The sequence below is a fragment of the Aspergillus tanneri genome, assembly GCF_003426965.1.
Source record: "Aspergillus tanneri strain NIH1004 chromosome Unknown AapTan_4_pilon_pilon_pilon, whole genome shotgun sequence".
Classification (NCBI taxonomy): Eukaryota; Fungi; Ascomycota; class Eurotiomycetes; order Eurotiales; family Aspergillaceae; genus Aspergillus; species Aspergillus tanneri.
Genome location: NW_022984631.1, coordinates 3,835,961 through 3,858,882, shown reverse-complemented (window position 1 = coordinate 3,858,882; position 22,922 = coordinate 3,835,961). Strand labels below are relative to the sequence as shown.

Sequence of the window (22,922 nt, the reverse complement as noted above, 5' to 3'; positions counted from 1 at the left end):
ACAACACCACCCGCATCAGCCTGCATTACAGATGTCGGATGACTCTCATGCTTTGTCAGCGCATGAGGGGCAGTGAGAAAAACAGACTCAAGACGAATTCAAATCTAGTCCATCATAAACACACATCGACAGCGACCAGCCAGCTGAAACCGATTATTCAATAGACCACCAAAGACCGCATCATGTCCCCCAAAACCGTCATCGCGACCGGTGCATCCTCCGGCCTGGTACTTGGTCCCTCTGCCCCATCACCACCCCGCAAAACCCCACTGAACACCTACTGATCCAACCGACCAGGGCTTCGAAGCAGTGAAACAACTCCTGGCGCAACCCGAGCCCTACACCTTCATCCTGGGCGCCCGCGATACGGCCCGGACCCAGGCGGCATACGATGCCCTCAAATACGACCCCAAGCACTCCGTCTCCATACTACCGCTCGATCTATCCAACCTCCGCAACGTACGACCATTCGCAGAACAGGCGCTCCAGAAACTCGGGGATGCTCGATTAGACTATCTCTTCCTGGTTGCGGGATCACTAGATAGTGCCGAGGGGCCGGGCCCGCATGGTTCGTCGTGGTGTGAGGGGTATGTGGTGAATCATCTAGGTATGTTCTCGACCACAATAAAATCACATCAGTGACAAATTCGGCAATTCTGATCAGTTCGATAGCACAGCATTACCTGATCCATCTCCTGCATGACACGTTAGCCTCGTCCCAGTCGCGACTGGTGTTCGTGTCATCGGGCTCGATCCGGAACGTCCGGGGACAAGATCCAGGTATGCCTCTGCGCCATCCCCTCATTAAGTCCTGTTCCCGTGATTAACCATACCCAGCCACCCTCGACGTCGATCTCAAAGCGAACTCCGGTGCCGGAATCAGGTCCGTGTACAGCGCCTCCAAGTTCGTCCAGCTCCTGGGCGCGCACTACTGGCGCCGCCACCTGCCGACGTGCACGGTCATCGCCGTCTCGCCGGGCCTGATTCCGAACACGAAGCTGGCGACAGACATGGGTGTGTCGATGGATATGCCAGATGCCAAGACCATCCCAGAAGGTGAGTAGTCTATCTGATCAACACGGCATCCGCTCTGACAACGGTAGGCGCGGAGAATCTGCTGCGCGCGTTTACAGCCACCGACCTCCCCGCGGATCCTGAGCAAATCTTCCTGACGAGCTGGGGTGAGTGGTGGCCCAAGGATGTGTACGCGCTCAGCCTAGATCGACAGTTACAGGACAAGTGGTGTTTGGGGAAGGCAGAGATTGAGAAAGCGGAGCGGCTTTGAGTCTTCTTGTAGATCTGGTTCTACGTAAGCCATTATATGTTGTTGTTGTTGTGGCTGTTGCTGTTGTAGTATTATTCATACTCGGATCTGTTAGCCGTGCGCCGATTGTCGAAAAGGTCACCCTCTGACGGCCGGGCCAGGGTAGTTAGAGACAGGCATATGATTAAGTCACTGGATCAGAAAATTCAAATTTAGTCTCGCCCCTAACCTCGATATCCAACCGCTCTGCATATGTTTCGTTACTGATAGCCACGCTCCACCTTCACGTCTGACACGCTGGTCGTCGGTTCTGTGCCCTGTTTCAAACATCTGCGTCGTGTCCCTACATGCCCCTTGAACTACGCAGAAGAGAACTTGGTTAAAGAGAATAAAGTGTGCGTCAAATGGGCTAGAGAGGTCGAGAGGAAAGCACGAGTGATTGATGAAATAGGAGTGTATACAGGCTGGAATGGAGCTGTATCTCCTGTCGACTATAGCGAAGTTGTTAGGATACTTCGTCTTTCCAAAAAGAGGTTTTGCGCCAGGAATCGAGAACTGCAGAGGAACGGGTGTTGTGAAGGTTTGGCCATTTGAGGATAAACCCACTCTGTCATAGCATTTCATCAAGCATACTGATATGACGCAATCTACCGACCTTGTTTTTCAACTTTCCCGGACGAGTCCGAGGCAACCTTGTGCCTAGTTTACTTGGATACGTACTGTACTCGAAGTGATGCTGCACTTCTGTTCGGGAATGCATGTACTCCTGCTCTGCCAGTCTTGCTAAGAGAGGCCCTCCAGATTAATACGGTCTGCTGTTCTAGGAATCCTAACTGGTTGGAAGTGCACACTTAGTGTAATGAGGGAATATATTCTGTTGGTTGTCTCAGCACTGAGCTGTGCGGTAACCATGCCAAGAGTCGACTAGATGGCAACAAATTTCTAGGCATGGTTGGCAGGAATGGATCGACGTTACAATACTAAGAAGGTTTTGTCCTTTGGTGCTGAAGATGTCATTGCCCTGACCGGCTCAGACTGGAGCAGATAGCACTCCCATGGCGGCCACCGTTTCTGACTAACCGTATCATATACTCTACATATGCAGCCTATTATAAGTAGAGGTTGCTCAGATCGCGATTGATCTATTACTAAGAAGCGTAGATAAAACTATCAAGACGCTTATTTTATCTTTAATTACCTTATAGTATCAACTTTATCAGGTGCAGCAATATCTACGGAGCCTCAAGATTAGCACCACGTATTCTTGTTTCGAATATTCAAAACATCAGGAATACTCCTCTTCTCTTGTTGTTTTCTCTATCATATTTCTACCTACATGGCCAGATGACCCAAGTAAACCGATGCTGATCTCTCATCATCCTAATATGTTGTCGATCACCAGTGTCCAGCAAGACAGAGACTGATAGAAACCGTGGCATTGGCTAGTGTCTCTCACACCACCATACCACCTACGTCGTAACAGAGATGTCTCATCTGATGTTCATCTCGATCCTGTTCCTACATAATAACTGGTTGAAGAGTTGGGAATTCTAGGATTATCCCCTAGCGTGGATAAAGAGAATAAGAACCTTGTATCTTTCCATAGGACCGGAAATTATCCTGCGAAACATGGCTAATGAAAGACGCTGTGCGTAAAATAACTCATGTCTGTCGGGCAGTCCTTTATCTGTAAATATTGGCGAATTCAAGATATAATTGTTCTCGACCTCGCGAACCTCTTTCGCTTTTTGACATGACCTGAATATAATCTAAAAAGGTCGATGAGGATGCGCATTTCAAGCCGTTATCAGGATCCCTTTTATAATTAATCTGTACCAAGGATGCCACTCTCCATTTTCTCCCCTGGTAGTACTTGACGGTGACATCGCGTGATGAAAAGGACAGATGGCGGGGTGAATTCACCAAATCGAGCAGTGTTAGCGCAACATCTGCCGATCCAACAAATGTGGAATATCCACAGAGTGTCTCACAACCCCGCAGAACGTCGACTTGGGCTCCGCTCGGACCTGCAGAATGCCTCCCAAGTTGCCATATCTGTCTAATCTCCGGGTTGATCTGTCCCACTCCTGCCACTGCCGGTCCCACGGGATAAAGTACCCTGGCTGGACTACGTAAATGTGCGTCGACGGAGAATCATCTGCGCATCCAAAGTGACAGATGCCTGAATGTACCGCCATTATCCCATGCAGGGCACGAGATACAGATACCTGGGGGATCCCATGCCGGAAATGGAACAACTAGAACTTGTATCCCAAACATCACCAATCCTGATATTCGGATCGCGTGTGAGGGTTCAGTTGTGTTGATGCCAAGGACGCCTCGCAAATAACTTCCGATAAAATATCTCGAGCCATGACACATGTGTTCCCAGGTTTTGAGGATGTTAAATAGCAGCCACCGGTCTGCACTCTGTCTGGTTTTTCAGATTTGGGCCACACAGTCGTTTCGTATTGATAGCTATCTAATATATACTATTCATCTGAGTTCATCTCTCTTTCTCCTGTTGATATTCACTCTCGTTGTCTCTATTGGTCCATATCGTCATGAAGATCCACATTGTTTCTCTCTTGCTTATCTTGGGCACCGTTGGTGTTGTTGCAACCCCAGCCAACGTCTATCGTCATCCATTAATCGTTGATCGGGATGAGTCCCATCATACTACTTCTGCCTCGACTCATACTTCTGTAACCACAAGCCAAAGTACAACGGAGCCTGTTCCTACCACGACGGAGACGCCTACTACCACGTCTGATACCCCGCCAGGTACAACTACGACAACTAAGCCGGGTCCTACGAGTACAACTACGACAGATACAGGTACAACCACTTCAGGTACCACATCAAGTCCAGGTACAACTCCACCCGGCACAACCACCTGCAAAACAGAGACAACCAGCGGATCTGCCACCACCACCTGCGAAACCCAGACTAGCACACCAACCGGAACCAACGGAACCATAACAGAAACAAAGACCGTCTCGACCTGCCCAGGAACCACCAACCCAGGCCCCATCACCACCACAACCAGTGTCCCCGGATCCACCATCGTGCCGCCAGACACCACTCTGTCTACGTCCACCAACACGGGATCCGGAGGATCACCCGAGCCCGAACCCACGGGTGAGGATAATCCCACTGTGCCTTTGGCGCATGGGGCTGCCCCACGGATTCAGGGCTCGATGTGTGTTGTCTTAGGAGCTGTGACGGTGATGATGATGTTGATTTAATTTGATTGATCGATTTTACTGATCTGGTTTGATTTGATTCATTGATCGATTGATTGATTTAAGTGAGTTATGATTTTTAATCAGATTGATATGATAGTATGAATGCACGATTTGAGTTGTATATTGTAATAACTCCATACCCGATCAATACCCGTCATCGTAGACACCAGAACTAATTCTGTTAATATCGGAATTCACCTTCGGCAACTATCGGCCTTTGACGGCTATTGACGTCCCATAAGTATAATACTCATCCATCTTTACATTATCACCACATAAATAATATACATTCACAGTATATAAAATGAAGCATAAAATTCTCTACCTAGGCGACCCGATAAAATACAACCATGATGTATACGCTCGATTCTCACAATCCTTCGACGTGATCCAACCAAGCAACACAGACCGATCCCGCGACGCATTCAAACAGGCACTGAAGGACCGACGATGGGGCGACTTCCACGCCGTGTTTCGTCCGTTCTGGAATACCGGCGGCGAGATGGGCGCGTGGGACGCAGAATTGATTGATTTGTTACCTGCCTCCGTGACAATCATGGCATCTGCGGGTGCAGGGTATGACTGGGTTGATGTGAAGAGGTTGGCGAAGAGAGGTATGTTTTATTTTTTTATTATTTATCATATTTACGTTAATTTGCTAATAAAATTAGGGATTGTCTACTGCAACGGCGCAGCCGCCTCCTCCGAATCCGTCGCAGACATGACCCTGTTCCTGATCCTGGCGGTATTCCGAAACCTAGGCTGGTCACACCAGGCGGCGCATTCGATGAACCCGCACCGATTCCTGGACGCACATACGAACTCGCCATTGACGGCGCTGAACCCGCGTGGACGAACCCTGGGAATCGTCGGACTAGGCCAGATCGGGTACATGATCGCGCAGAAGGCCTATCTCGCCTTCGGGATGAAGATCCAGTATCATGATCTCGTGCGCAAGAGTCCCGAGCAGGAGCGGAGCGTCGATGCGACGTATTTCGCGCAGCTGGATGATCTGCTAGGGAGCTCGGATTGCGTCGTTGTGGCGACGCCATTTGCTGGATCCACGCTGTTGACGCTCGAGCGGTTCAGGAAGTTTAAGCGGGGATCAAGGTTTATTAATATTGCCCGAGGGTCGTTGGTGGATGAGGAGGCGTTGTTGACGGTGTTGGACGAGGGGCATTTGGTCGCTGCTGGGTTAGATGTGCATGCCACTGAGCCACAGGTGCATCCCCGCTTGGCTACCCATGGTAGGGTGTTTATGATGTCGCATAATGCCGGAGGTACTGTCGACACCCATGTTGGGTTTGAGAGACTGGCTATGGAGAATATCGAGGGGTTCTTGCTCCGTGGGAAGGCTTTGACCCCGGTCAATTTACATCTGATGCAACAGGACCCCAAAAGTGTGTTATAAGTACTGTACTTCAGATGCCTGATGATTCAAAAATTCCCACCAGACATACACCCCTGGCTAGTGACATCCGCCCGCGATATCAACTACCTATCTCCTGAAATGCTTATCTACCATGAAAACGTCTCCTCGTAAAAATCCATCGTCTTACCCTCTTGCTTCCCTCGTACCGCCTGGCGTACGTCATCGCCCATGCCTCCCGGCCCGCAGACACTCACAGCCATGGCACCTATCTGTCGTGTTTGTTCCCCCGTCAGGATATCCTCGAAGCACGGCTTGCCGAAATGGATGCCAACAGGCACCGTTGGGGGTGGAGCGTCGGCCCAGGGGCTTTCCTCGCTCTTAAATTCCTCGGGACTGCTCTCTCGCAGCGTCACGTAGATCTGCACAGACAATGAAAACTCGGACATACGGAAGTGCGGGTATTGCTTCTGCTCGTTGGGTACTTGCATCACCGGATGATTGAGCAGGGCAGTCATCCATGGCTGGATCCAGGATAGGTGGTCTGGAGGACTGGTTAATTGGCAGTTCGGCATGTTGCATTGCAGCTACGGTACTTACCCAGGCTGCGGACCACCCACACCAAACACACCCTGCGCACCGCGGTCGACCGCGCGGCAAATCCATTCACAAACGCCTGCATATAGGACATGGGATGTGTGATCCCGATCCCTCCCGCAATCAGGACCACCGTCCCATATGACGACAGGGAATGGAGGCCACCTGGAGGCCAAGGTCAGCTGCGCACTACAAGCACAAACCCAAGAAGTCGTACCAAATGGCCCCTCTGCAAGGGCAGTCGCCTTGAATTTTCCATCATCGCTTTTGTTGACTTTCTCCACAAGCCTATGGGTGAACCCGTGGCGCCGCTTGATCAAGAATGACATGGTCGCTTGCTGCGGTTCTCCCAATAACCCATTGAAAGAATCACTCGAGCTGCTTTTCTCCGGGCAGCTGGTCGCGTCGGACAATGTCCAAGCCACGGAGAATGGATGCGAGGTCCACAGACCTAACGAAGGGAGGTACAGGTACATGTACTGGCCAGCTTTGAAGTCCCATGCCCGCGCCATGGCTACGTCAACACGAGCTACATCCCCCGGGAGCAACTCCACGGTAGCAGTAGTTCGTTTCCGGCCAAAATTACGCCAGATAATTATGCCCAGCCGTCCAGCTCTCTATCACCAAGGTTAGCACCACATACCGTTGGGCACGAGAGACCACTCACGTCCAATCCCCACAGGATTAGGGTCGCTAGCAAAACATGCTGCTGGGCGAGTCCTTTGAGATGATACCAGAGTCCCACAAATGCCATGATTGCCAACGCTATGTGGAAATGTAGGAATGCCTCATAAAAGGCATGCCGCATTGGTGAGAGCGACTGGACTAATATCGTGGCGAACGCAATAAAAGCCTATCCACATAATCCAAGTTAGAGGTCTGAACCGCCTTATCTACCACGGCAGATTACATACCACCAATCCCGCAACAAAGAAAGGAACGTGCCAAACTTTGTAGGTGACTTCCGCCATGCTGTCTTGTAGTTCATCAGTCGGTAAATCCAAATGAACCGGACACCCTGCTCACTTACTGCCGGATTCAACCTTGGCTACTATAACACAGGTCACGTGTACTATCGCCGCAGATACGACCAACCGCCCGATCCAACGATGCATGAGATTAAATGTATCGAATGGGAGCCCTAGAAGCCGAATCAGTGGGTTGTTCCGGCCGGCCGTTAGGACAAGAGCTGTTGTATTCAACACAGCCAAGTGGCCACCCGCGTATTTAAGCTGGTACATCATTTCTTCGTATTCTGCCCACCAATCAATCAAGGCGAAGAAGAAAACAATATTCACAACAAGGTATCCCAGTAATAGTATAGCCTCGACCCTTAGCGGAACCACTCCCATGTGTATTCTATCCATCAAACGGAATTCACGGCTGTGGCGGGTGGATAGCAACGGCGCATAGAGGATATGTTTCTTGAAGCTGGCAGATAGACGATTAGTATGAACAAATTTCGTCTGATCGTCTTTATCGAGAGTCTCGCGCAGACGTCTCCTCTGCTGTAGCCTGATGACGGTGCGGCTCAAGAAAAGTACAGCAATAGCGCCGCCTAGAATATACAGCGGTGTTGCCAGTGCTGGATTCATGGGAGGGTGTTCATGGTGATGACGATGTGCCCCCGGATTTTGCAACTCCACACCCATCTTGTCTAGCCTTTGGGATCAATGCTGTACACTGTAAAGTAAGAGACAAGATATGCAAGGTAGCTAGAAGCCACGCATCCGCTTCAAGGGGTACTGCTGTCCGAATCACTGGAAACAGTAGGTGTCGTCCATGTACGTCTAAAAAACACTGCATCAAACAAAGGCAGCCACGCTGCATGATGACGCGCCAGGTGTTATTCTACTTTATACCTCCCCCTGGTGCGTCATCCATCCCCGGTGATAGCTCCGAGTTGTCCAGCCTCTTGCCAAAAGAAGGATGGCATGATCACAGCCAAGTTTTTTTTTTTTCACGGGCCCGTCCGGTGCAAATGGGGTGGCCATGGGGAACGGGTGTGTGCAATCAAAGGGAATGTGGGGAAGTGATGTTGTGGAATGTGAGGATGCAGTCATGGACTTGCCTCGATCCCTCAAGGGTGTTATCAAAACCCGACATTCGATCTGCAGTGGTGCATGCTGTAGTATACTGAGCGACTGGCGTGCGATCGCAAAGCAACAGGGCTGCATGGCGGCAGAATTGGCTCGTCCGAGCGAAACAAATGCCGGATGAACGCGATGAAACGCAATGACGAAAACGGAAATATGGGACACGACATAACTTCCGCCCGCCCCGAAGCACCCACACTTGCCCGCGTGAAATACTTTGCGTCATTGAAAAGCATCACGGCAGTTGCCTCGCTCGTGGGATCCAAAATTAAATTGCATACCCCTCAATAATATCTACCTTCGTGAGCCCGTCACACGGTGTGTATGTGTCTGTGCGTGCACGCCTGTGTCCTCTTAAACAGACGCCGCAAGCCCCTTGTTCTAGCATTCCAGCTTAATTCACGGGATTTCCGCCCGTATTGGGCGTCACCTGGACTGTGATGATCAGTGGGACATCGTGGAGATAACGAATATGCCGGCAATCTTCATCATCCAGCCTATCGTGCCGTCGTGTGGGATATCGTGGGAAAGAAAGCTCAGATGAACGTCACCACCTCGAAGGGAAACAAAAGATTGCGCACTCCGACACGACCGCCGATCAGCTATACAACCTCGATAGATTAAACATATTGTTGCATTTTAGGTGCAGGGAGCGATGGATGGGCATAGAAGCATGCCAAGAGGTCGCTGTAACGTTACGGCGTGGGATCGTTAGCCCAAGCCCCGCGGAAAAAGTGATGGGCAGCATCGCCAGCAGGTGGAGCCAAAAAAATGCCGTCCGATTCGATCCTGCATCAACCCCATACAGTGTCAGCAAGAATACCACCGTAGTTTTCTGTGAAGAACCAAGGTGGATCATAAGCTTTGTCACTCAAATTTAAGCTTAGGACAATAACACCCCATCTCCCACCCACTTTCCACTTCGAGCGTTTGACATATCATCATCCACTACGTACTGGCGGTTAGCAGTTCCGTATGCTCCGGCAAGATTGCAGGTAGAATAAGATAAGATGTAGACCTTTTTTCTTTTCTTCAATGGCAGAGCTCATTCATCCATCCGTCTGCTGGGCCTGGGACGATAGGCATATATCCATTCCTGCCTCCAACCGACCAACCAACAGCTGCCCCCTTCACTGAACGTGATATATCGGATCTCGCCATGAGCCATGGTAGCAGCTATCGCGTGGAAGAAACCGGCGATTGCCGGAGATCGGTCCCACACGGGCGATATCTGGGGGGAAGGGAGCATCAAAGGCTAGAACGTCGGCCTGGCATTTTTACCGCATGCAACCAAAGGCCTAGGTTCGACCTGACAAACCGCTCCTCGATGAGGAGCTGAATGGCACTTATAGCCATGTCTTGCCACCAAGGCATTCCAAATACCCCCTGATCCGAGCCTAAAATGTTGAGGTCAGTAACGCCAAATGATTTCAAGTGGAGCAAAGCATAAACGACAGAGAGAAAATCCGCATCGATTTGTCAAACGGTGCATCTTTGACATCGCATTATTAGTCTAACAACACAATGAACCAGATGAGGGATATGATCCAGCCTGATCCAACTTAAATTGACACTTGAGGGAAGATACATAACAGACCCGCACTCCTACCATAAACGCCGTGATCCAGAAAATATTCCATCGCCGATCCCATATTTCATCCACCCGAAGTCTTCACTGTGTCAAATGAGCACAATTTTGTATCCCACATGATATATAGTAACGTGTAAGTGATACAAATAAAATATCAATTCATTAAATGAACATAAAAGTGATACTTGCTTTTTTTTGGGATTTCTTGGATTTTTTGGTCTTGATCATTTTAGTACGTCGGACACTTCAAAGGGTTTCGAACTCCTAGGCTCTCGCCTGTAGTGCCATCACTGTTTGACATCATCCCTGAACTGAATGTCGGTTTTGATAGTTCTGCGGAGGATCCTGGATGTCTTTGTTCACCTTATCCCTCGACCGCTTGGACGATCTTTTCTCTTTCTTGTATTGCCGTTGAGCTTTACTCCTCTCTTCTTGGATGCAGGAATAGGCAGTGACGTCAACACCGGCACTGTGACAGAGAGATGTGCATTCAGACTCGATAACTTCGACAAGGTTGGAAGTGAATCCGTAAAATGCAGGGTTGTAGGCGTTGCGGGCCCAGTACATCAGTTCAGATGCTACACGGCCTAAGTTCGGAATTGATTGCGTGGGGATCTTCTGGGCAGGTCTGTCGTTGTCGGATGATTCATCACAAGACGAGAGGGCCCTGGACATGGGGGATGAGGGAGAGGACGAGTCGGATGAGAACAGGTAATCGGTGTCGGAGGCAAGGACATGAAGTAGGTGATAGACCGCTGCAAATCCCAGCAGGGTCAGCTCCACTGGATCAAGCGGCAATCGATTGAACCATGAAATGGCTTTCTCCACTGTAAACGAGGTTGGCAGGGAGGTGTCGCCCGTGGCTCGTGCGGTAAATATGGCGGCAATCATGGCGCAACGAACTGCGATGCTGATTTCTTCCCGAACCGACACAGGTAAAGATGAATCCAAGAAATTGATTGTCCGGTTTTGTTTATTCTTGCCCTTTTCTTTGGGCAGAGCCGCAAGGACGGTTCCGATATTAGCCACACGGTCTTGTTCGAAAAAGACGGCCTTCATGACGAGAGCACGCGTGTGTGCAGCAGAAGGCTGGGGAGCCACATCTAGAGCAAGCTTAATTTTGGCCTTGAAAATGGTACGGCTTTTCTTCGCTTCTGGTCCGCCAGAGCTAGCCTCGAAGTAGTTGAGAAGTGCGCGTTGCAAAAGATGACTCGACCACCATGCAGCGAGTGCATCCAACGTGGACTGTATGGCGGGGTCTTCCTCTACAACATCAAGGAGAGCCTCGTCATCATCAGCTCCCTCCTGTGTAGGACGGTTCCATGTGAGGTTCGCCGCTCTCTGAACAATGCTGTCGATCATGACCTCCTCGCTGTCGAGTTCAAGCAAGGCTGCCAAATGGCTAGGAAGAACATCAGGGTGGTCTTTCGGTAACGAAGCATTCATCTTCCGTGCCAGCTCCCACTGGTACCGAGCCAAAGTACGAGCAACCTCGTTGGATGTGTTGAAGGTCCACGAACCAGGGATACCAACGCGCCACATTAAAATGCGGCAATGGAGGGCCTTCAGCATCATCCTCATCGGGCTCCGCGGTAGGGTGCCTGCAGCAAATATAGTAAGGACAAGACGACTCTTACTAATTTCTGCGTCACCGCCCACAAGCTGTGCATCAATGGCGATATCCCAGGTTTTCACTCGGCCTCGCTCATCCTCTTCCGTGATCCCCGTGGCCCACGAGTATAATTTCCAGCCCATAAGACAGCGTAAAACGTACTCCAAGCACCGCGAAGTAACAACATACCACTCATGGAAGAACGTGTGCCGCGGTACGCCAACCTGTTGGATGCTTGTCAGCCAGGCTTGGCGTCTGAAATTACTCGAGGACATCGTAGCATCGGACTTGCAGGCGACCTTTGGCGATGAATTTTGACGGCTCTGTCCGGAGTTGAACAGATAAACGAAAACCACAAATGCGCTGCCAACGACAAGCGTAGCAAGGACAAGGAAGTGGGAGATAGCTCGAGCATGCCACGAGTACCAGAAGCTTCGGAGCGCAGTTGCCCAGTAGGCATTAGAAGGTAGCTCAATACTGTTAAAAAGGTTGATGGGAACCGCGAGGAGGCCTTTAGCGGACGATTCTGAATTCTTCTCCTTGCCCATGCCCTCCAGGACCATGAGACCAGCAAGGGCACCGAGCATGTATTTATTGGGGTAGTAGGACCGTCTGCGCCCTCCAGCAGATGACGAAGATCCACCATTGCTGCTGGGGTATGGGATGTACGACTGTGAAAAAGACGCATCCCGTGGTGGCGCAGCGCGCATACGTTTGAAGGCATCCGGGACCTTCATCAAACCCTCCGGTGGGTAAAGAGGGTCCGGAGGATGATCACTCGGCGGATCCTCCACATTTGAAAATACGCTAGGGGACGAACTCGAACCGGACTCTGTCGACACAGTGCAGTTACTAGGCGACGAAATCGAGGCTGCGGAGGTCACTGTCTGATCGACTGCTTTATCCGCCAGTCGCAATCGATTCTTTAAGGCAGTATTCTCCTCTTCTAGGCGCTTGTTCCGAATTTCCAGGTGGCGAATATACTCCGTTGCCTTGGAAAGGATAGACGCTTTGTTTAGCTTGCTGGTAGGGGTGACACCTTCCGCATCATCGTCGTCGGCCAGGCCTCCATTCGCATGTTTCGAGGCTCTCAGACTGGGCACACTATCTCGAAGTTCTGCAATCTTCTCATTCAGGTTGGCTCGATATCTTTTTTCAATAACATTGTGTGCTCGCTTCTTCGCCGGCATTTTCTTGCCGTTCGGAAGATGGGTACTAACGGTAGAGCCATCGTCATCGCTACCTGACTTGCGCTTGCGAGAGGCACCTTCCAAGGAAACCGGGGAGCTAGATGCGACAGAGTTTCCAGACAATAATTCTGCACCAATTGACTGGGGTTGGCAAGGCATTCCCTCGCTGGGCTCCTTTCCCAAGAATGAATCAAATGCAAGGTTGCCGCAGTCGAGCGAGATATCAGGCGAGAACTCGCTCTTCGGGAACATGCCAATGCTTTGCTTCCCTACCGATGGATTGGGCGAAGTGAAAGGGAACTCAAGCGGGGACTGCGAAAGCTCCTTGGTGTTCTCGGAGAAGGCGTTATCATCCCACCTCATCCATTGGGTCCAATCCTGACCCGAGTCATCTGTGCTGAAAGTCATGGAGTCGGCGTGCGAATCCCGTCTGTCGGGAGAGAATAGCTGAAAATCACCACCCATACTGGGCATAGCCATCACGTCTAGCGGTCTGGGCCTAGACCATCAAGGCAATATGGCCAGGGAGACAGGGTGACAGTGATCTATCTCGTGTCAGGAACAGGTAAGAACCGTTGCTCCTGAAAGCGACAGAGTGTCAATAAAGATGGAACCAAAGACATGCAAGACTCCCCTGAGTTATTCAGTCAGGTGAAGCCACACACATGCGTACCTGATGAGATAGGAGGAAAGTTTGAAGGCCTAGCTAGGTGCGGGCTAGGTGTAGGGTGATTGATGATCAGCCAGAACCGAGGGCGCTAAGGAGGCTAAAAAAGTGAACTGTGGAGTAAGGTTAAGAGATATTTCTGTCCCACCCGAAGGTACCAAGCTGGACTACTGCGAGCGGCAATTCCAAGGCGACGAATAAACAAATAATTGACCGGTGAGTCTTGAAGACAGTCAGGGATAGTTCCGGCATAGTACGTACTTCGAAGCTAGAAGGGGGAGAGACAGAAAGGCGGAGGAGATTACCTGATTGCTAAGCTCTTATCAAAGTGTTGAGTGGTTGGGTCAAAGGAGTGTGGTGGTTCAGATTTCTTTCAATGGAACGGGGGGAATCCACAGTTAGCTAGGTAGGTTAGAATAAATGTAGCTAAAAACACTAGATACCCAAGCCACAGGATGATGGTTGGAGGAGATATGTGAATGGTTGTACTGATGATAAGGATGGAGGGGAATGAATGGAATGCATGACAGACAGTAGATGACTGCACGTCTGCCCAGAGAATGACTGACTGATTGAATGGACGAAGCAAGAAAGTCCTGCTGGGATTCTCGGCCAACGCTCGGCGGAGTCAGTGACCGTCAGTCGTATGATCGCGGGTCTGCTTTTCCGGCAAGCCGACCTGCGGTTGGTTGGTACTGGTACCGCTGTTACCTGCCCGTACAGGCGGTGGAGACAGATAGCCCTATCAGGTTCTGTCTCTGCCCCCACTTGGTGCAGGCTGGTAATAATACTGTTTCGGCGGGCAATAGAATCCGCAACGTAACTTTGTCAATAGGAGAGAAAGAGATTCATAGAGACAGAGGTCCGTGTCAGTATTTATATCTTAAACTATTAATATGAGAGACGAGACTGGGCTAAATATGCTGTGGGTTATATTGTCCTTTATCTTCCTTTCGTCCATCTCCATGTGGAGTATCTTTGAGTATCCAGAGCTAACAATAGTACTCTGTGGGCAGATCATGAAATCCAGCCACTCCGACGCCCCAGGCATCAATGCTAACTCTGGTTTGACTGTCCAGACCTGCCGCTGAAACCGTCAAAGTACCAAATGGCGATGATGCAAAAAACGATATTGTCGCACTTTGGGCTCCCTGGTCTAGAAAGACTTCGAATACCGATCGATCGATAACCCCGGAGTACCTGAACACGCCAGCCTCGAATGATGAGACACTGGTGTTGACCATAAGCGTGAAGTGGGGATCGTCTTCATCTGTGAAGTGATGAGTCCCTGCTTGGTTCACCTAGAAGAAACCAGTGATGAGAATCACCCCGTCAAGATAATCCTTTGAGGATGAAGTAAAGTTCAACCCCACTTGTCCAGTCGGAGAGGAGAGGAGACAGCAATACCCCTCCCTGATTTCCACCCCGAAGGATATGGCTCTGGAAGGGAGGTCCGAAAATATGATTGTTGTTTCTCCATTTCCCATGTGCTTGTCTAAGATCCGCTTGTCCATCACAGGCGAGAGCACTTGAAATGGTGCGTTCGTAACGGTCCACACGTCGTTCACCTTGATAAGGCTATGCACTCTGGGCAAAGCAGTGGAGCCTCTCCATCCCTCCAGCGGGCCAGTGGGAACGACTTCAGTGTAGTTCCAGTTACTCACCCAACTGATAGAGATCGGAGATTCATCCTCCAGGATACCAGATATCACTGAACAGCATAATTGTCCCTGGCAAAATCATCAATAATCTCCCACGAGTCCTCAGGTATGATGTGGGTTTCATTGAAATCGCCCACCATAATAAAGTGCCCGATCCGCCGAGAGGTATCCAAGATTAACGGAGATGAAGACCACATATTTACTAGCCTCCCCCCGCAGCGATTCGGCAACCGAAAATTTCACCAAATTTGGACTCTCACTCAAACTGATCTCCGGGTAGTCCCGCCTGGCTAAAGCTCGACATATGGGTCCAATCTCGCAGGTTGGGCGACGTACAGAAGCTGAGACCAGATCTTTCGCGTATGCAACCGTCATGACCCATATCTCGGTGTCTGGGTGTCCGGGTGCCATGTCACTTGCGGATCACGGAAATCCTTCGAGCTGCTATTGATGACAGGATTATTTTCATACTTGGTGAAGCTATACCCACCGTCGGTGGAATAAGCAATGTGTTGCGTCTTCGTGTCAGAGGCGCCCACTGTGTATATGGCCACGACGCCATTGTCTTGGTCAGGGAAATCCCCGGATGTGTTCATACTGTCTACCACAGCCGATCCTGAGAATATATATTTCTCGGGCTTGCTGGGGGAGAGCTATCGATCGGCGCCCTACTTTAGGGATGGCTCAAGCTAGAGATCTCAATTCGACTAACTAGGTGACCAGAGAGGTGCAGCTATCGGGAAAAATATATGATTGCGACCAGTGATTTGGCGAGATGGTCGCTAGCATTATAGCTCACACAGGCAATTTGATTATTTTCTCCTTGCGTTGTGAAGTGTCGTTTCCTCCGGAATTTGTCCTGATTACTTGGCTGCGTCCTTCAATAACACCTGCTAGCCGACGTTTGTCTGGCATCTTTAGATTAGCGAGGGGAAGTCGCAGCCACGTTGCAGTGAAAACGTTCCATTCGTCCCTGGCGTGCTTCCAGGTCGTGAGCTTTCGGAGGTCCGGGTTTTTGAAGACCATCATCGCGCCGTTCGGGTTTGCATACTAGAGAGCTTCGCGAAAGTCATCGGTAGCATTGATTCTGGACCCAAGTTCGTTATCAACATTCGTTGGAGACGGAACGGGTAGGGAAAATGTCATGCATAACTCAAGAGCCTGAAGATTCACCCCACTGACCAAAGCTTGTTATCCTCGATATTAGGACATCCTAAAGCTTTCTTAACTGCATTAACCGTCTTACCTCCCTTATCGTATCCCTTCGCGCCATTTGAAGGGTGGCGCTGTATTTATAGAGGATACTTCAATACCTTCCGGAGCTGAACAAACCAACTAATAGCCTCTTCATGATTGTTCCATTCTAGCGCCGAGAGGGTTCAGGGCGGCTTCGGGCAGTGGTTTGCTCGGACTGCTATCTGAGGGAGTTGCAGAACGGAGGACCAATTGGCTGTTTTCGCACTGGCTGGTGATAACTATACTGAAAACCGCCAAGGAGGCAAGTTAGGAACTTTCTAATGGGGATGTGGCTGTGGCAGAATATCCGGAGGTGTGAAATAGCCGGTGCTTTCCGCTGAGGAGGTGAAACAGGCTGAAGTTAGGACTTAGATGGATTGGAGATGGCGCTTGAGAGAGTTGGAGGTAGGCAGCTACGTAGTATAGAATTAATTAGACTTTCAGCACTGTGTGGATCACGCAAAGCGCTGGCAAAGCTCAGGTCTCCCAGTAGGTAGGGCCGTTCAGGTAATAAGCAATAAGCTCAACTCTACAATACCATCTGTTTAAAGACATACCTCTATTTATCATTATTAAATACTAGAGCCGTACATATCTATATCGACTCATCTACGCCATTCCCATCACATAAAATCAATCAAACCCCCTCTCCAACTCCGCCACCTCTGCCATAACCTCCCTAACCATCTTTTTCGCCCCCTCCGAAGGCTCCTCATACGGCGTCCTAGGCTTCAGCTTCTCTTCGGCACTGTCAATCCCCGCCGCTACGGCCGTAAACACCGCCGCCGCATACTTCGTCGACGCAATCCCACTCTTACAAGGACTTTCCGCTAGAGCCGCCTTCCTTTGCAACTCCAACGCCTCCGCGACTTCCCCACTCTCATACAAAGCATACACCCTGGCCGCGGTCTTGGGAAACACATTCGCAAACGCGGCAATACATCCTGCTGACCCAACACTCAGTCCCGCTATGAGAAAATCGGACTGTCCTCCGTACACCGCGAATTCATCACGGGAAAACGTAGCCCCCAACCGGGTGATTTTCCCCACCGACGCACACGTGAGTTTCACCCCGACGACATTAGACACCCCTCCGGGGTTCGACTCTGCCGATTGTTTCACAATGGACGTGATGGTCTCGGAGTCTAGATCCACGCCGTTACAGACCCCAGGAAAATTGTAGATCACGATGGGAAGAGGTGATTGGCGCGCTATGTCCGCGAAGAAGCGCTTGACCACTGACATCGTTGTGGCCTTGCCAAAGTATGCAGGTGGGAGAACAAGTGCGTAGTTTGCGCCGGCGTGGGCCGCGTCAGAAATCAGTTCCAGGACTTGTTTCGTCGAGTGGGCGCCTACGCCTGCCATGAGGGGGTAGTTTGGCCCCACGGCTGAGCGGGCGGTTGAGATGCATTGCGCGCGTTCTTCGCGGGTTAACAGGAATGCTTCTGAGTTCGTGCCAAGGATAACCAGTCCTGTCAGGCCTGTCGTCGAAAGGTACTGGTAGTATTTCTTTTGGGATGCGAGGTCCACTTCGTCTGTCTCATGGTTGAAGAATGTCACAGCCGGACACCAGACCCCAGGCGGCGGGACGTGGGGTTGTGCAGTTGGAGGGGCAGATTGGGAACCCATTGTTATAGATAGAGTAGAAACAAGACGCTTGTGTAGTATCCGGTATCTGGATGGAAGATGTACAGATACGAGGAATGGAGGGGTTCTATTCTACGGTTATATACTTGTGCGGGGAAAGGAAAAGTATCCGGTCGGAAGTAGATCCCGATGCCTCTATCTGATCGTTATCGGATGTCCTCCCGAGATTCATCCACAGATTGCATTCACTTCATTTTCTCTTCACGTAACTATACGCTAAATATGATGCAACTAGAACCCGAAATATACCATCATTCAAACCATCAAGAGATTCAATGCTGCCACGAGGTTAGATGGTTCAGCCTAGGCATTCCAGGAGTCCAGCACTTACCGTCACATCCTCCCACTTCTCCCAGCCACGGCCGCGCACCTCGGCCAGCTCCTCCATAGTGTAGTTCTTTCCTGTCGTGAAATATCCGGCGTTGATTTTGGCATCGATCTCGACGCGCGAATCACTGGGGATCATGTCTTCGGGAATCGGCACGCGTTCATAGATCGGGATGCCTGTTTGAACGATAGCGTCGTATTTCATGTTCGACATGGACAACATGCGGTCGATTTTCTTGATCCCGAGCCAGTGCAAGATGTCCGGCATGAGAGCTTGGAAGCGCATCTACACGAGTCAGTATAACCATGTCTGTCTGCTCAAGGAAAGTGGACTGCTCACGTCTCTCACTCCCGCAATGTTCTCCGTCCGAGTAAAATACTTATCGGCAGTGTCTCCGCCGCGCTTACGGGCATTGTACACCAGATACTTGATGACTTCGCCGAGGGCTCGACCTTCCTTTCGGAAGTAGATGACCACCCCGCTGCCCCCGTTCTGGGCCTCGCGGATCGCCTCGCTAATACCAAACGCCAAATAGGGACGACACGTGCAGATATCGGATTGAAAAACATCGCTGCCATTGCATTCGTCGTGGATACGGAGAGCCAGTCTCACATTCTCATCTGACACCCGCTCCGGCGGTCCGAAGATATACACCGTCAACCCGCCGATGGGAGGCAGAAAGACCTTCAAATCAGGCCGGGTGATCAATTCAGGATAACTGCCGCCGGTGTGTTCAAACAGGGCGCGACGTAGCGTCGGTTCATCCACGCCGAACCGATCCGCAACTCCGGGCAGATACCACACAGGCTCGACTGCCACTTTGGTCACCCGGACTTCACCTGACGAATCCACCACGATCGACCCGTCGATTTCCAGGTGTCCATCGCGCACGGCTTCGCCGACCTCTGCTAGCTTCATATTGGCGCGAGTTACCGCCATGGTAGGTCGGATATCCCAGCCGGAATTGAGCTCATCTCGGAATTGGTTGACGATGTCGTGGCCGTAAGGGTCCATGGACACTATCTTCGTCTTATCGGACCATGCAGGCTGCTGGGGAAAGTTGAAGGTGGGTTCGCTGTTGCGGAAGTCCGGGCGGAAATCCGGGTCCAGATCCCCCGACGCGATGGCCAACGCATTGTAGATACTGTAACTACCGCCGTGGGCTCCCAACGCATTGCGTCGTTTCAGCAACGGCCCACTGCGGGAGACGACAACCGGACCCCGGGATTTGGCATCTGGAGCGCCCCATTCCAGGGGAATGGGGTCGATGCCGCTTTGGCCAGGATAGGTAGTTAACTGGAATGATTAGGTGGCTGAAGGAAGGTTTTCCAGGAAGAGGACTACTCACGACAATATGCGTGCTGTACCGGGAACTTGTGGAAGCCTTATCCTGTACGGTTAATGATTCCGCGGCTTTTGAGGGAACATCGGTCTCCAACATGATGGCGATGTGATGTGGACGATTGGACAAAGCAAGAAGTTGTCGGTATTGTCAGGAGAGATGGAGAGAAAGAAAGTCTGGAAGGAAATGGAGAGGAGAAAAGGCAAGCTGCATGTGACCTGCAATCCTGGTGGCACCAAATAGGGAGGTTCGGGTGCCTGATTATTTGGTTATCCCAACGTACTTCTTTTTCACGAATCCGGATGGAATCGAATTTAAGTATACTAAATCAGCTCGCCCTACTCTACTCTACTCTTCTGTTTATTCATGCTGCGATACGCTATCTCGTCTGCTGCCCTACAACAATGCAGGAGATGAGGAGAAACTCAATGCTGGACGCAAGGCGGGGTTACATCAAGAGTCTCGACCCCTCACTTGCTCCGATGTCATCCATGGCTGTGCAATATCAGTCAATACGTGGGCCATTCTCTGTGGATATCACTCCGATTGACAGTATGTTACATGATCGAGGATAGCGCTGATTCACTTAAGCCATGCTGCTGGGAAGTTGAAAGGTTCCTGTTCCCCGACTCTGTTATCTTTCTTATCTTATCTCCCTTGTCATCCTTATCATCGCCATTTAGTCCTGTCATCTTTATCGCCTCCTTAATAATAAGGATATCCTATGTGTAACATTGTAAACTCAAGTAAGGAGACGGGAATTGACTGGATTTCATCACAATTGGTGCTCAAAATCGATGTAACAGACAACTGGGTAGATTCGTGGAAATAAGAACACGCTCGCATTTCTCCATTCTCCATCTCCATGTACTCAAAAGGGAAATAACTGGTATCTACTATTCCTCTTGACCTTTGTCGCCACCAAGGAATCTCATAACTCTTCACGCGTAAACTCACATTTCAAGCCATCCATCCATAAACCAATCGACTCTAAAGCAAGGCCGTCGGGGGCTGACGTGAAGGGCTGCGAGCCAGCGACGGTGAGCCAACACAATCATTCCTCCGCGCCCGCGCTGCCAAGCGCCATAGCTGAGAGAGCATCGGATGCAGTAGAAGCATCGATTCATCGAAATCCTGCTTGCGCACGGGTGTTCTTGATTGTCTTCTTGATCACATCCTCCACCTCGTCCCAGTCCCTGGTATCGATCCGCTGGATGTTCGTGTTGAAGTATTTCTGGATCTGGTTGAGCATGTTCCACTCGTCGCGGTTCGAGACGAACGAGATCGAGACACCGACACGGCCGAAACGTCCTGTACGACCGATACGGTGCAGGTAGGTCTGGAAGTCGGCTTGGCGCTCGCGAGCTCCCGGCTGATGGACCTCGGGGATATCCTATTCGATAACGAGTTAGCCTCCCATCCCGCTATTACACCCACCGCATACGACTTACGTAGTTGATAACCATGGAGACCGTGGATACGTCGATTCCTCGAGCAAGAACATTGGTCGTAATCAAGACCTTGGCATGGCCAGCACGGAACTGATCAATGACAGCATCACGCTGTGAGCCCTCAATGCCACCAGTCAGGGAGGCAATCGTGTGGCCTTCCGCCACCATGCGCTTCTCAATTTCCACCGCAGACGCACGTGTCTAGTCGACGTTAACGGACATTCAGCTTCAGAGGAAAGGGTCACCCACCTTGACGAAAATGATTGAGGATCCGACAGTAAGAAGTCCGTACAGCTTCACAAGGGTATTATACTTGTCTTCCTCATCGGAGCAGTCAAGGTACAATTGTTTAATGCCCTCGACCGTCAGTTCCTCATGCTGCAAGGTAATTTCGTTTGCGTTCGGCGCAAATTTCGACGCGTATTGGTGAACGTGAACAGGGAATGTGGCGGAGAATAGAACGATTTGGATATCCTTTGGGAGCAGCCTGTTTCAGTATTAGCCGAGTAGTGCACAGAAAAAGACATCGGGTACTGGAACAAGCTCACGCTTTGACACGGATACACTGGTCACCCAGACCTTGCTGATCTAGCATGTTATCGGCCTCATCCAGAACAAGCACCTTCAACTTATTAGCGACCATAATGCGCTTCTTGACCATATCCATCACTGTTCCCGGGGTACCAACGACCACGGAGCATTCCATCTTGGCGACACGGCTGTTGGTGTCGGCGGGAACGGCGGTACCAATGGCAAGTCCATCCAGGAACTGACCCATGACCTGAATGACGCCGACAATCTGACGCGCCAACTCACGAGTCGGAGCGAGGATCAGGGCCTGGGGCGTCTTCTGCTGTTGTTCTGACGAAAGGTCCAAGCGACTTAGGATGTTCAAAACGAATGCGGCGGTCTTTCCGGTACCCGACTGGGATTGACCGACGAGGTTCTTCGCGGGGGTGCTCAGAAGCAGGGGAAGTGCTCTTTCTTGGATTTTCGATGGTTTGCGGAAATTCATGGCGGACAGTCCTTGCAAGATGCGGGGGTCTCTGTTGATTGCGGCGCGTCAGCGAGGATCAAAAGGACATACATTCTAAAGAGCACCTACAATCCCAGGTCTTCAAAGTTCTTGACAGAGTATAGGGGGTTATTAGGATCGGCCTGAAGATCACTCAGCTTAACCTCCACTGAGTAGTCAGGCTCCTGAAGGTCGGAGCCTCCTAGTAGTGTCGGGGTTCCATCGGTCTGCTCGGGCGCCTCCGTGTTTTCTGGAGTTGACAGTGAGAATCAGACTATCCAGAGGCTTGGAAATCAATATTTTAGGATGATGCTCGTACCTGATGGCTTCTCTTCAGGCTTTGCTTCATCGGGCTTGGAAATGCGATCTCCGAGGGAGCCACCGGAGGGCGTTTCGGTAGGCTGTTCAGACGCCATAGTGTAGGTCTGTATGGTGTATTATGGCGTATATGGCCTGTAGGGCGTATACAGTCCGTATATTCGATAGGCAATGTAAGTGTCTCAACTCCAAGAGTTAGGATGAACTAGGGAGAAAGAAAGATCCAAGCGACGCAGGTATGATTTAACCCGCCTTTCTTTCACTTTAGAGGCGGAAAGGCCAAAAAACCC

General features: G+C 50.7%; 8 protein-coding genes across 8 annotated transcripts; 3 read left to right on the top strand and 5 right to left on the bottom strand.

The window, feature by feature from the left end:
• Window positions 1-182: 182 nt before the first annotated feature.
• On the top strand, window positions 183-1,285 carry ATNIH1004_006459 (uncharacterized protein; the record flags this gene model as incomplete). Its single annotated transcript, XM_033571087.1, has 5 exons — window positions 183-227; window positions 298-607; window positions 673-780; window positions 838-1,056; window positions 1,104-1,285. 5 exons carry the CDS (start codon window positions 183-185, stop codon window positions 1,283-1,285), a joined length of 864 nt encoding a protein of 287 aa, XP_033427119.1.
• Window positions 1,286-3,828: 2,543 nt separating this feature from the next.
• ATNIH1004_006458 (uncharacterized protein) lies at window positions 3,829-4,512 on the top strand (the record flags this gene model as incomplete). The annotated part of the gene is made up of 1 exon (XM_033571086.1): window positions 3,829-4,512. One exon carries the CDS (start codon window positions 3,829-3,831, stop codon window positions 4,510-4,512), a length of 684 nt encoding a protein of 227 aa, XP_033427118.1.
• Window positions 4,513-4,816: 304 nt separating this feature from the next.
• Window positions 4,817-5,923, top strand: ATNIH1004_006457 (D-mandelate dehydrogenase-like dehydrogenase; the record flags this gene model as incomplete). The annotated part of the gene is made up of 2 exons (XM_033571085.1): window positions 4,817-5,126; window positions 5,184-5,923. The coding sequence occupies 2 exons, from the start codon at window positions 4,817-4,819 to the stop codon at window positions 5,921-5,923; spliced, it is 1,050 nt and encodes a 349-aa protein (XP_033427117.1).
• Window positions 5,924-6,030: 107 nt separating this feature from the next.
• Window positions 6,031-7,232, bottom strand: ATNIH1004_006456 (NADPH oxidase family protein; the record flags this gene model as incomplete). Its single annotated transcript, XM_033571084.1, has 4 exons — window positions 6,031-6,425; window positions 6,482-6,643; window positions 6,696-7,095; window positions 7,146-7,232. The coding sequence occupies 4 exons, from the start codon at window positions 7,230-7,232 to the stop codon at window positions 6,031-6,033; spliced, it is 1,044 nt and encodes a 347-aa protein (XP_033427116.1).
• Window positions 7,233-10,465: 3,233 nt separating this feature from the next.
• On the bottom strand, window positions 10,466-13,447 carry ATNIH1004_006455 (basic helix-loop-helix domain-containing protein; the record flags this gene model as incomplete). Its single annotated transcript, XM_033571083.1, has 1 exon — window positions 10,466-13,447. One exon carries the CDS (start codon window positions 13,445-13,447, stop codon window positions 10,466-10,468), a length of 2,982 nt encoding a protein of 993 aa, XP_033427115.1.
• A 1,488-nt stretch (window positions 13,448-14,935) lies between these two features.
• On the bottom strand, window positions 14,936-15,706 carry ATNIH1004_006454 (uncharacterized protein; the record flags this gene model as incomplete). The annotated part of the gene is made up of 2 exons (XM_033571082.1): window positions 14,936-15,345; window positions 15,433-15,706. 2 exons carry the CDS (start codon window positions 15,704-15,706, stop codon window positions 14,936-14,938), a joined length of 684 nt encoding a protein of 227 aa, XP_033427114.1.
• A 1,458-nt stretch (window positions 15,707-17,164) lies between these two features.
• ATNIH1004_006453 (putative GTP cyclohydrolase II) lies at window positions 17,165-19,947 on the bottom strand (the record flags this gene model as incomplete). The annotated part of the gene is made up of 4 exons (XM_033571081.1): window positions 17,165-18,070; window positions 18,510-18,791; window positions 18,846-19,802; window positions 19,855-19,947. 4 exons carry the CDS (start codon window positions 19,945-19,947, stop codon window positions 17,165-17,167), a joined length of 2,238 nt encoding a protein of 745 aa, XP_033427113.1.
• A 1,024-nt stretch (window positions 19,948-20,971) lies between these two features.
• On the bottom strand, window positions 20,972-22,730 carry dbp5 (ATP-dependent RNA helicase DBP5; the record flags this gene model as incomplete). The annotated part of the gene is made up of 6 exons (XM_033571080.1): window positions 20,972-21,241; window positions 21,300-21,500; window positions 21,549-21,786; window positions 21,848-22,345; window positions 22,405-22,564; window positions 22,634-22,730. 6 exons carry the CDS (start codon window positions 22,728-22,730, stop codon window positions 20,972-20,974), a joined length of 1,464 nt encoding a protein of 487 aa, XP_033427112.1.
• Between the last annotated feature and the right edge of the window lie 192 nt (window positions 22,731-22,922).